At 37.4% G+C, this 13,178-nt stretch overlaps 1 protein-coding gene across 6 annotated transcripts in view; it reads right to left on the bottom strand.

The window, feature by feature from the left end:
- Nucleotides 1–13,178, bottom strand: part of LOC107731101 (plakophilin-4-like) — a 93,795-nt gene that overhangs the window by 64,909 nt on the left and 15,708 nt on the right. For 5 of the 6 annotated variants that reach the window (XM_016542090.1, XM_016542092.1, XM_016542091.1 and 2 more), the window contains exon 2: nt 1,050–1,165. In XM_016542090.1, the coding sequence (XP_016397576.1) occupies nt 1,050–1,160 (111 nt within the window). In that variant the 5' untranslated portion in view covers nt 1,161–1,165. Of the gene's footprint in view, nt 1–1,049; nt 1,166–9,629; nt 9,705–13,178 lie in introns of those variants that run through there. The other variant, XM_016542089.1, reaches the window with a different exon arrangement.

Consider the following 13,178-nt stretch of genomic DNA (forward strand, 5'->3'; position numbering starts at 1 on the left):
CTGGAAGCAATTTTAGTCAGTTTAAAGTTAATCTTAATGATGAATTAGTTTATTACAAACACAGCTTTTTGATTGGAGGGTTACAGCTGTCAGAAGTTAGTAGGAAGTGTAGAGGCTCTTGCTTTGAATGACATCAGCACATCTGCGGCCACAGGACATCAGTAGTTTCTCTGTGCTGGTGTGATCTTTGTCCACTCTTCACCCTGTTCAGTGCTGAACTGGCAAGCAATTCCAGCTGCAGTGTTGAACCGATTCCCCATTGAGAATCTCAGCGTTATCCTTTCTTCTGTGCATTTATCTTACGTGGACGACCAGCCTTTTTGGGGGGACTTAAACTAGTGTCATTGTAAAGCTGCAATATTTGAGAAATCACAGATTTGGAATGAGCAACTTCTCTTGCAATGGCTGAAAGGGTCATCCCTTTAAGCCTTCATCTGGACAACCTCCTGTCGCAGGCTTTCAGTCACCTTAGAGCGGCCCAGCATACATATAACATTGACATATAATTAAGGAAATTAGCACCAGGTGCCAGATTAACACCTATAACTTGGAGGTATCTGTAAATGTTCTCAAATTTTTATCAGAGTTTTTTTCAAATATCTTATTTAGGTTTTTTCCTCTGTGCTTCTGAATACAATTAATTTATGAAATAAGCTTAAAAAACTGCCCTTCTACTCCTGTTAGGATAACTTCGAATAGGACTAAGAAGTGACCTTGAAATTTAGGAAATTGCAGGTTGTTTTCTAATTTTGAGCTCTACTGTACTTCTCAGGTCTGAAAAATACATAAAACCGTACAAATACGGAAAAATCGCATCCCTAAATAACGTTGCCTGTGGAAGTACCCTAGCACCAAACATCTTTAAGTAAACGCTTTTCAATCTAGTAGAAATTTTTGCACTTTTCGATAGTTAACCCCAAAATTAAAATTCTCTCATCAGTTACTCACCCTCATTTATCATTCCAAACCCTTTATGACTTTCTTGCTTCTGTGAGTTTTGGTTACCATTGACTATCAGAAACAAGAATGTGTGTGAAGAAGGTTCTTACCTGTTCTTTGACAGAAGCCAGGATGTTGGTTGCAGTGCTGTCCGACTCCATGCTGTGAAGCGCTGGCATGGCACCTTCCTGTGAGCCTGGGCTTGGCTTCGGAGCTGGCATTCCTCCTGTCAACACACAACACATGTCTGTGATTTGAACATTCACAAGAGCTTATGGAAGCGGTGGTCGAACTGGTTTATACCATACAAAAAATACACTAAACGCAAATACTTGGTGCTAAAATGAATTTAAATACATTTAAAACAATGGATTCCTATAGAGATGCTACGGATACCATTCTATCATATTGCATGTTAAAAGCCAAAACACTGTAGAATATTAGCAGTAAGAAAGAGAGATTTGTGAAACATTATCAGTAATAAAAAAAGAAAAAAAAAAAAAAGAAATTAAAAACAAACTGTAGCTATGGCCTTTGCACTCAACAGATTAGAGCAGAAGCTCAAAAATGACTCTATAATAAAATGTCTGAATGTCTGCAATTCATGACCTGGGGAGTAACAACACAATCATGTCACGATGGTTCAGTTTGGTACACAATACTATTTTCAAAATATGATACTTTAAACAACACCACAAAATGAATGAATGTAGTCAATAGGAAGTTTTGACTTGTTAAACATAAGTTAAGCAGAATTATGTTAGACACATATGCTCATCAAATTACATATATTAAAAAAGTGTTTATATTTATATAATATTGTATATTTTAAAAAGCATTGTCACTTTTTTTTTTTTAAATAAATTTTTAATGGCAGTGCATGATTATTCAGTAAAATAATAGCCCCATTTTAATTCACTAGTACAATCTGACATTTGCCATGTTCAAGACCAACAAATTTCAATTCCCCCATTGCATTATTACATATTATATTCAGCATTATATATAGTAGTTTAAAGGGCCTTTCGCACCGCTTTAGTTCCAGAACTAAATGTACAGTACTAAAGTACTGGGACGATTTTGCGCGAACTATTTCCCAGGACAATTTAAAGGGTTGCATTCGCACCGACAGTGTGTACTAGGAAATGACGTAAGCCGGTCGACAGCGACGTCATTTGTGCGCGGCGTTCAACAACAGAAACAAAGAAAAACAACATTAACAACAGGAGGATGGAAGACGCTGTGATCGGAGCTGTGTTTTTGTTGTGTCTCGCGGGTTTCACAATAATGGACATGGAAAGTCGACGTATACGTAAAGCGATTGAAAGAACGGAAAGGAGGACTAAGAATCTCCAACGACAACTGACAGTGCTACAAGTGCCTGCACTTCAGCGTCCGTCCATCTATCGCTGTTCTCCATACCTGCGAAATAAGTTGACACAATGTTTACAGTATGTTTACACGGCGTTTTAAATCATGGCGGGTGAGGGTGTTTTCGTACGCGTTTGGCCAATCAATGTCTACTTAGGTCTAGGGATATGCCGGTATCAAATTTTCATGTTGCGATTAATTGCTAATGCTTTTATTACGGTATACGGTATTATCACGATGTTGAAATTAAAGTTCCACAATTAGTTCTGGTACTATGAAAAGGTTCCCGCGGTGCGAAAGGCCCTTAAGTCTGGGAGTACACCTGGTACTAAAATGCATTTTTTTGTTATTGGATCAGAAGTGGTCAGCAGATACAGGTTGAAACCGGAAACAACATATGGAGGTAGTCAGAAACACATGTGACCATATGGCATTGTAAAGGCCGATTCACGCTGCACCGACAAACACAGACACGTTCATTGGGTTCTGTCTGATCAGTGTGTTACCCCTGTTGGTGTCAGCTGGCATTAGTCGACGCTTGTTTTCACCGACTGAACTAGGGCTGCAACAAACGATTATTTTTATAATCGATTAATCTAACGATTATTAGAACGACTAATCAACTAATCATCGATTATTTCACTGATTAATCAGTAGACATTTATTGATTATTCAGCTTTTGCAATTAGTTAAAATATTGAGTTATACATATTCTAACAAATAAATTAAGGTAATCACTTCAGGGACTGTGAATGACATGTGTGACTCACCCGGAGGTGAAGGCTGTACTGGTGGTCAATAAGAATAAAGTGCAGATATGATGTTCTAAATGGATGTCGGGAACTGGATATTGTTAGACCGCCAGCTCCCGTTCAAATTACACCAGAGTTACCGACCGCTACCGCGTTTTATTCGGGAATTTAATCCCGCGGCGCAAAAAATCTGGTCGGGAGCGCCACGGGAATGCAGAGCTCTAACTCCAATCTCTCCCACTCCAACAGCGCCTCCTGCTGGCAGAGAATGAATTTGCATATATATGCCACCACAAATAGAGTGCAAGTCTGTGGGAAACACACAATTATTATACAATTAATTTATACAAATAAATATATTTGGCATACAAAATGAGATGACAGATACAGAAACTCTCTCATTCACCATGGATAAGAAACAAAATAAAGGTAAGTGATAAACTATTTTATCCACAATATAATCTCTCTTAAAATACCTTATAGGGTTATGATAAACAAAACAGTCCTGAGGTAGATCAAGCTTTGATCTCTGCAAACCAAACTATCACTTTAATTAAATAACACCCCCCCCCAACTAATAAAAAGATTTTATCATTAGATAGCTCAACACCGGAGAGCTGCTTTATAACAGAAAATCAAGTTATAATTCTAACTGAAAGCGACACTGACTCTGGTTTTTTATGTTTAATACTGTAAAGCTGCTTGATTTAAGGCTCTATATTGCATAAAGCAGTGGCGATAGGTGCTCCACTGTGGATAAACGCGCTTGCTTTCTGAAAACAGCGGTTAGCTTGCAGTTTAGTGATCTCCACTTTAATATTCTATTCTCAGAAAAGTGTAATTCATCAACTGTTCATTTACGACACGGAGAGCGAGAGAGAGGCTGTGTATGTATGAATTACCACCGTTTTGCCGCGTTTCTCTATTAACAGTGATGCTGTGTCTTTAATTCCTTTAGAAACAATGATGCTACCAGCTCCTTTTTGCGAAAGATAATGTAGCTCTTGAGCGATTAAGCTATTTAGTTGATAAAACTGCGGGGCAGCGCTAAAAAGTTTGTTCCTGAATGTCTGAGTCCGGCCGCAACGTGATCTGTGTGTGTGACTGCTCTTAACATCAAACTGCTTCTGTTTCACATAAATGCTGGCACAGACGTGCATGTTCGGCTAGAGTCGCTTTGAACTCGTGCATCTTCGGAAGCGGAGCTGCGCGGAAAGTTACAAAAAATGTTGTGCACACCGCCACGCGAAACGACGTCGCGCGCACTCAAAGCGAACTTGCGGACGCGTCGAATATAAATCAGCCTTAAATCAGCCTTGAGAGTGTGTGCGTTAGATAGTGAAGACAGCGCGTTAGTTTAGAACTCTTCTAATTTTTTTTTTATTGTAGAGAGTGTGTTAATTTGTGCAATGATAACCTACCAGCAATGTAAATTATTTTTTTAATATATTAGACTGAGTACATTACAATATACATTTATTAGAACAAGTACATTATTATTTATGGGCTTAAAAACAAGATGCAAACAATCAGAATATTGTACCTGGTGGGGAGTGCACAATGTAAACATGAAACATATGCCATTACCTATATTGTACTGTGGTACAGTTATGGAGGTCCTTCATAATGCAGAGGTCAACTGCCTGCTCTGCCAATAGTTAGAAATGGCACTATAGTAAGCAGTGTTTAATAAACAGCTGTTTTTCTAAATTCTGCTGAGGTGAAATTCAGTGCAGTCATGTATCGTGATACGTATCGTATCGTGGCCTCTGTATCGTGATACGTATCGTATCGTGACTTTGCTGGTGATACACAGCCCTAATATATATATATATATAAAATATCTTTAAAATATTGCCAAGTAACATTGCACACAACAATAAAACCAGAAAAGTACTTTAATTGTAAGTGACACAAGTATACGGAAAATATACAGTTATGATGTTTTTTTCATATGATTTAGTCAAGTTAGTTTAGCAACAAACAATTTTGTTTTCGGCAATCCAGATCTGACAGCAACAGCGCATTTTTCCGCTTGGGCGAGCGCTTCACGGACAGCTTACCTCACGCGTGAAATCAGCCACATGACAGCAAAACACTGAGAACACGCTACAATCCTGACGAGTCATAGCGACAGAGCGGAGGAGACAAAGCTGCGGAGAATCCGCTCGCCTGGAAGCAACTGTCGCTGACGTAGATTTACAGAAAATTACCGTTGTTTTCAAATAAATAATTTTACATGCTTATTCCCAACACTTTATTAAGCTTTAAGTCACATGTCAAATGAGAAGGGATCAACTTATAATCATGTTTATATTAATTAGCCCATGAACTCATTCGCTCAGATGGCCTGGGTATGCGGCGCATTCGCAGCTTATATAGACGGAACACCACTGGCATAAAGTACTATATAAATAAACGTGACTGGACTTTACTGGAGTATCGAACTGCAGAACTCATGCAACATCCACATCGCTGTAATCAGATGTGTTTTTAACTGCTGCTTTCTTGAGTTTTGTTTTGTTGTCTTTTCTGTAAGCCGCATGAAATTGAAAGCCAAACTCATATCATAGGTTATCACGTCATACATGAGTCTATGCACATCGATTGTAGAGGTAATGTGTCAAGTGTCATTCTTTGTAGATTAACAGCATGTCTCTGCATAAACCCATGAACCTCTTTACTCCACAGTTAAACACTCAATTTTCAGCCACGTCACAGAATTTTTAAGACAGATGCAGAAAGTACTGTTCAAGAATATAAAATGCAGCATAAATATTTGGGAAGTGTTTCACACATGCTTTACAGCAGGTCCCGCCTTTTAGACCACGAAACTTCATCACGCAAAAGGTAAATCTCACCACGCCTTATAAGAGAGTCCAGAGCAGGGCCGTCGCTAGAGGGGTGAAAGGTGGTGACGATTATACGGGCCCATGGCTGAGGGGGGGCGCCCCCGGCGATCTCAACCGACTGGCTGAGGCCAGCCTAAAAAGACGCTGAGGACAGTTGACGGGCCATTGCTGAGCATCGTCACGAAAGCTTATCAGTTGCACATGTTTTTAAGCCTTGCCAATTTAAACATTCAAAAGAGTTAAGCATTCAATCTGGAGTCCGACCGATATATCGTTTAGCCGATATTATCGGCCGATATGAGTCTGTCACTGATATATCGGTATCGGCGAATATGCCGCCGATATGACATTTTTTTTACAGAACATAGAACGCAGATTAAATGCTTCTGAATGGTGTAATTACTTAGTTTGTCCAGCAAAGCGCGCTCCATTGTTTGCTACTGGTGACCCTGTGTGTGTTAATGTGTGTGCATGATGAAGCGTGTCAGAAAGGAGTGCAATTATATTTATTAAAATATGTATTTTACTGAAACATCACACTAGAATTCATGCTTGCAGTCACTGATTTGATTGGCAGCCTCAATCATTTTGATATTGGCGAGCGGTGTTATTAGATCACTGAGGAATGCCAGACTAAAAATAATTTAAAATTAAATTTAAATTAAATTAAACAAAAAAATTTTGTCATCCTAACAACATACAGAGTGCAGCTCAATGCATAACAGCACAGAGCAAAATAAAGAATATCAAATATTGGGAATTCGCATGTCTATTGAGACACTCATAATTAGATGTCGACCGATTCATCGGTTTTGCCGATTAATCGGCACTGATAGTTGATCGGCGGAACTATCGGTTATCAGCAAAAATCAATGCCGATAGTTTTCCGGGTTGCGTCCATCCTCGCTTTGCTTCGACGGCTTTCAGTCTCACCCTGCTTCATTCTACTACGTTAATAAATCATTAGCTCATCCATGAACATGATTTCTGCCCGAGTCCCGTCGGATTGCATCGGCTGTGGGGATGAAGACCACAACTCCCATGATTCCACACTCAGTCACGGCGTCATCAAACTACGCCTTTGTCTATTTGTTTGTTTTGAATACGCGCCCTCTAGCGGCAAAAAATTACATATTGTGCCTTTAATTCACCAAAATGTACATGTTTTATACATTTAAAAATACATATTATTCAAACTTTTTAACTTTTGTTTTCAAACATCCGCTGGTACCGATCACAGTATTTATTTTTAAAAGGTCACGATACTGAACTGAAATAAAAACTAAACTGACTTGAGCTGATTAATGACGATACTGGCTTTTTATAGCTGCTTTACAGCAGAATTTAATTTGAGACAGAACTGAAGAGGTTTTCATGATTGATTATTCTATTTTTCTTTTTATTATTGTGAAACTGCTTCGAAGCAATTCATATTACTTTTATTTTAAGAAACAATCACATTACATACACATTTGTTTTCTGTGTGTTAAATGTTAGTTTATGACATTATGACTGTCTGACTTCTTGACACTTGTGTAGAATTCCCCTTCTTTTCTCATCTTCTACCATTATATATTCCCCTGGTTTTACAGACAAGACTTAAGTCTAGTCTCAGACTAAAATGCATGTCTGGGCTGTTTTAACTGAGAGAAACTTGCACTGACATATCTTAAAATATGTCAGTGCCATTGATTTGTCTTAAGATGCACACCAGTAATAGGCCTGTCGCAATAATCAATATATCGACTTATCGTACAATATATGTACGTGACCGCAATAATTTTTGGTGACGCAATATATTGCCCATTATATTTACATAAAAATTAATGTCACCATGTTTTTTGCATTCCACTTGCGCCTGTGTCTTTTGCAGCTTCTCGTACATAACGTGGTGTAGTTGGTGCTAATTCAAATTTAAAAAATGCTTCTACAAAAAAAGTTTCAGTGCACCCTTAATTTACAGAGAAAAGAAGGTCCGGGAAAAATCTCCAGACAAGTTATTTGTGAATTTTTCTTTTTTCTGTTTATTCAAGTTTTTTAAGGTATCTAATATTTTGATACTTAATTTCCATGATCTAAATATTCTTAAGAATAAAAAGTTTGTCATTTGAAAGTGTGTTGGCCTTCTTGCATTATTATGCTGTTATATTATGATTATATATTCAGTGGCATAAAATGGTCTTAAAGGGGTCATATGATGCGATTTCAAGTTTTCCTTGAAGTTTTCCTGAAGTTGCAAAGACTAAAGTCTCAAAACCAAAGAGATATTCAGTGTCACATCACAGTAGAGTCAGCTGTCTAAACCGCTGCTTGTGTACTGCATCATTACTGTGTCTGTTCCCCTTTCAGGCTTGAACTGATGGTAAAACTAATGACATTATTTACTGTCTTTACATTTATTTTGAAAGATGAAGCTTGCGATTATGGTAAGGGGCGTTACATTTCCGACGAGTGCTTGCGGTGTTCGGCCAATCACAATGCACTGGGTCAGCTGGCCAATCAGAGCAGACTGCGCTTGTCGGAAGGAGGGACTTTGTAGAAAACGAAGCGTTTGAGAGAGGCGGGGCATAGAGGACTTACAATAATGTACAGTATTTGAAAAATAATGTGTTTTTTGAACATTAAAGCATGTCAACATTCTGTTACACCAAATACACAAAATAATGATCTTTAAAAAAGCATCATATGACCCCTTTAAAATGACATAGTTAATCGCAATTATTTCTGGGGCAATATATCGCACAACAAAAAGTTGTTATCGTGACGGGCCTAACCAGTAATGTTTTTTTTTCTAAGGCACGTTTATAGAAGATACTTAAATGTCCTAATTGAACTATAGCCTAATCCTGGCTTAACCTAAGCCCTGTCTGTGAAAGCAGGCCTTAGTCTTTCAACATAACAACCTGATACAGGAGCATGTGCTTTCTGATGTTTGCACAGTAACAACTATGATAAACTGGCCTTTATGTCATATTAATGTCATATTCACCGTTACCTGGTCTTTTAGAAAATATGATTTCAAGTGTGCAGAGACCAACTGTAATAATGAGTGCCCTGTTGGTTACAGTATAATTACTTTTTAGTAATGTTTATAAGTATTTCTTTACTCGTGGAAAAATATTGATGATATAGAATAAGGTGCTGTCTAAAGTATATATTTTTTCCCCTATTCTTTCATTTTCAATTTATATATTTCTAATTTAGTTAATGTTATGTTAAATAAGTATACATTTAATTGTCTTACACACCATTTTAGTGCTAGGAAGCTTCAGGAACAGGGTTGAGAACCACTGCTCTTAGATATTAGCCGTCAAAAAATTTATATCAGTCAACCTCTAGCCGTGAGCATTTATGGCATCCGGTCATAAAACTGCATCTGAACACAACGCTTTTTAAACGGGTCCTTCACAAAAATGTTCACAGGAAAACATTCCCACAGGCACACAACACTTAACCGCTTCTCTCAAATAGCATATCGACCTCGCCATATACAAGTGATATTTGTAGTCAGCTTTTGCCTTTCAGCTCTCTTTACACAAAGTCAACCCATTTCCCAACTTCAAAAAACAAAGTCAGTAGTGAGGAGAATTCTATGTGAAATGTGACAATTCAGAAACAGCATTACTACAGCAGCAACCACGAGAACAAAGCTTTAGAGGAACGCACCAGGCAATAAAAAGACACATGCACACTGATGTTTGGAAAGAGTAATTACCTGAAGGCAGTCATTTGTTTGATGCACAAATCCAAAAACGTTTGTCAGTAGCAATCCAATAATGAGCAAAATGTCTTAAATTCCCATAAACTCCTCTGAGGTACATGGAACAAACTGAAAATAAGCCAGAGGTGAGGACGTGGAGTTTGAGATGAGGGGTAATGCCTCTAGACTGTGATATGGAGCACTCTTTAGCCTTTGCAAAGGTTTGACTTAGTTTCCACAGGACAGAATGAGGAAAAGAAATACTGAAGGAGGCACAGCTGAAAACTTTGTCTGACACACCCAGAGGCTTTGGAATGGATCCCAGCTCTAAATGTTCCAGTTTGCATCAGACACAACACGCTTATATAAAAAAAAAAAAAGAGAGAGGGAGAGAGAGAAAGAGAAACCCAACATGTATGCACATGCACACTCAAAAACTACAATAAACACAGCAGGTTTCAACACAAAACAGCTTTTTACATGTCATGTTCTGAATAAAATGTTCAAAGATTCCCCGGCTCTGAGCAGGTCTTACCGCTCTCTGTTGTTCCCTCTGTGGAAAGAGAACAGGCTGGAGCATTCTGTGTGAGGCTCACTCAGAGCCATCAAATAGTGTTTAACCTTTCATGGGCAGGGCCTGCAGTCACCTTACACAGGAAGCTGTGTCATTCAGTAAATAAAGGAGTGTAACTTGCATTCTCCTGAAACTACACTGAGACACACCTCACTCCTTAATCACACTCACTCAACTAAGAAATCTGACACGATGGCCTCAATTTAAGTGTTACACATTATGGCATCTAACGACGGCTTTTTGAGGTGACATTTCTTATCTTTATTAAGTAATAAAAAGAGCAAATACAGACATGATTCAGACACTACGTTGGCTTTTTACTACCTGTATCAAAAGTTATGACAGAGTAAACCATGTTTTATTTACGGTTCATGACTTCCAAAAATATGTACATGTGTGTGTGTGTGTATCAGGGCTGTGCGATATTGAAGAAAAATGGGATATGCGATACCTTGTTAAAAATGCGATATTCGATATGCGATACGATATTGCTTAAAGTGTGTAAAATCAATTTAAATTATATTTTAAAATATTTTAAAATGAAAATTATATAACCAATTTGTTTCACATTCTTTCTTGGAAAATAAAGAATCACTATAACTTCTGAAAGTGACCAGCAGTGTTTTAGCATTACATAAAAAGTGATGTCACAAATCAGAAAATGTAAATTAACATCAATGTGAACATACAAACAAAAAATTAATGAAACTAATTTTATATCATTGTAACTTTGCTTTCCACACACTTTAAGTACTTCTTCATATACCACAGCAAAAACTACAGTCTGAGAAAGTTCAAACATGATTAAAGGCAAGTGAACAGTCAGTAAAAAAAGAAAGAAAGAAAACGAAAAAAAAATTAAATACACAATTTACAAGCATAGATAAAATAAACAGTAGTATTCAGGTACAGAAATTTAATAATTAAGTGTAAAATAACACTGCATAGTGTTCACTGTAAGAATTAAATTTAGATTAATCTTTGTTATAGACGTTTTGTTAACATTAGTGTCATATTCAGCAGCACGTATTTATAGGCTGCTGTCCCTTTAAACCCGACTGCACGGATCCAGTATAATGATAACGATTTCTTTCTCAGCTGTTTACATTCATTTAAAACATAACCGACTGCGTTTACGAGAATGATCGTTGTGACGGGTACTATTGACATACCGTATTGTCCCGAATATAAGACGATATTTTTTTCTTGGAAATACATCTGAAAAAACACGGTCGTCTTATATTCAGGGTCTAGACTTTGACAAAAAGAAAAAAAAAAGACATACATAATTTACAAGCATAGATAAAATAAACAGTAGTATTCAGGTAAAGAAATGTAATAATTAAGTGTAAAATAACACTGCATAGTGTTCACTGTATGAATTAAATTTAGATTAATCTTTGTTATAGCTCAGATGATATGTTTCAAGGCATTCGTCCGGATTTTGTACTTATAACGCTATTGTGAGTAGGATTTATTTCTTCTGCATCTCATCCAACGCCTCCGTTGCTAATTCCAAAACATGAGTGTGTTTATATTACCTCTCTGAATCTGTGTGTCTCTCAAAATTGTTCGGCAGCAGCGTCTCTACTAACAGTGAAACTTTAATTTCATTTTCTTCACGAACAGCACCGTTGTTACCTTGCTTGTGAGAAATATTATGTAGCTTTTAAAATAAAATCGCCAGAGTAGCTTTAACAACGTTAGCGCGTGTATGTTTCTGTACTGCAGTGGTAGTGGTGGAAAGAGTACTAAGATATTGTACTCAAGTAAAAGTATTGCTACTTAAGGAATAATTTACTTGAGTACAAGTAAAAGTACTAAAAAATAATATGACTCAAGTAAGAGTAACAAAGTACTTTAGTATTATTTTTCTATTTTTACCCAAAATGAGACTATGTGAGCATTATGGAGCAGGGTTTGGCAGAACTGAAGAGATGGCAAAGAGTTGTTTTCTGCAACTTATTGCACTTAACTTTTTTACGTCAAGCAATTCTCTGCTATATATGTCGAACTAAAACTTTGACCTTTTGCAACGTTTTGATTTAAGTAGCCTATTACTGCAATGCAGCGTTAATTGACAGCTTGCATCACAGTATACAATTTTATAAAAAAATATGTTCTGTCTCACTGTGATAAGAAGCAACATGCAACCACAGAAGCTAACCATTTCAAACACGACTGATATTATATAGTGATTTTGGAGCAAAGCATAACATTAGTCTCATAAATTGTCATGTTTGATGCTATGTTAAGCAAACATACTATCCCTGTTGCCAGGAGCAACTGTTTTATAACTAATTTTGAAAAGTACATTCACGTATAAGAATATGTGGTTGTTTTTAAGAAGGGCAAAAGCAAAGAAGGGTAAGTGAAGGTTTAAAAGAAAAGAAAGGGTCTAAAACAGTGTGAATAGAAAGGTGCGAGTAAAAAATAATGTGGGGTATGGGCTAGGGCTGAACCAGAATATTCGATTATTCGAATATTCGTTTGGTGGGTTGGCATTCGATTTTCAATTTTGAGATTCGAATATTCTTTCTTTTCTTTTTTTTCGAACACCTGGCATCCCCCGCGAAACGGTTCTCATTCGCGCTTGAATATGAATCGCCCATGACTGAACGTCTTGAACGTCATGATTCGGTTCATCTGAAAGAGAAGACAAAAGTGCCGAAGACCTCAGCTGTGTGGGAGCACTTTAAATTGAGTGAGGACAAGACAAAGGCAGTGTGCCAAATATGCGATTTGAAACTCGATTTTCAATTTTGAGATTCGAATATTCTTTCTTTTCTTTTTTTTCGAACACCTGGCATCCCCCGCGAAACGGTTCTCATTCGCGCTTGAATATGAATCGCCCATGACTGAACGTCTTGAACGTCATGATTCGGTTCATCTGAAAGAGAAGACAAAAGTGCCGAAGACCTCAGCTGTGTGGGAGCACTTTAAATTGAGTGAGGACAAGACAAAGGCAGTGTGCCAAATATGCGATTTGA

The sequence above is a fragment of the Sinocyclocheilus rhinocerous genome, unplaced genomic scaffold (genome assembly GCF_001515625.1).
Source record: "Sinocyclocheilus rhinocerous isolate Xijiao unplaced genomic scaffold, SAMN03320098_v1.1 scaffold2264, whole genome shotgun sequence".
Taxonomy (NCBI): domain Eukaryota; kingdom Metazoa; phylum Chordata; class Actinopteri; order Cypriniformes; family Cyprinidae; genus Sinocyclocheilus; species Sinocyclocheilus rhinocerous.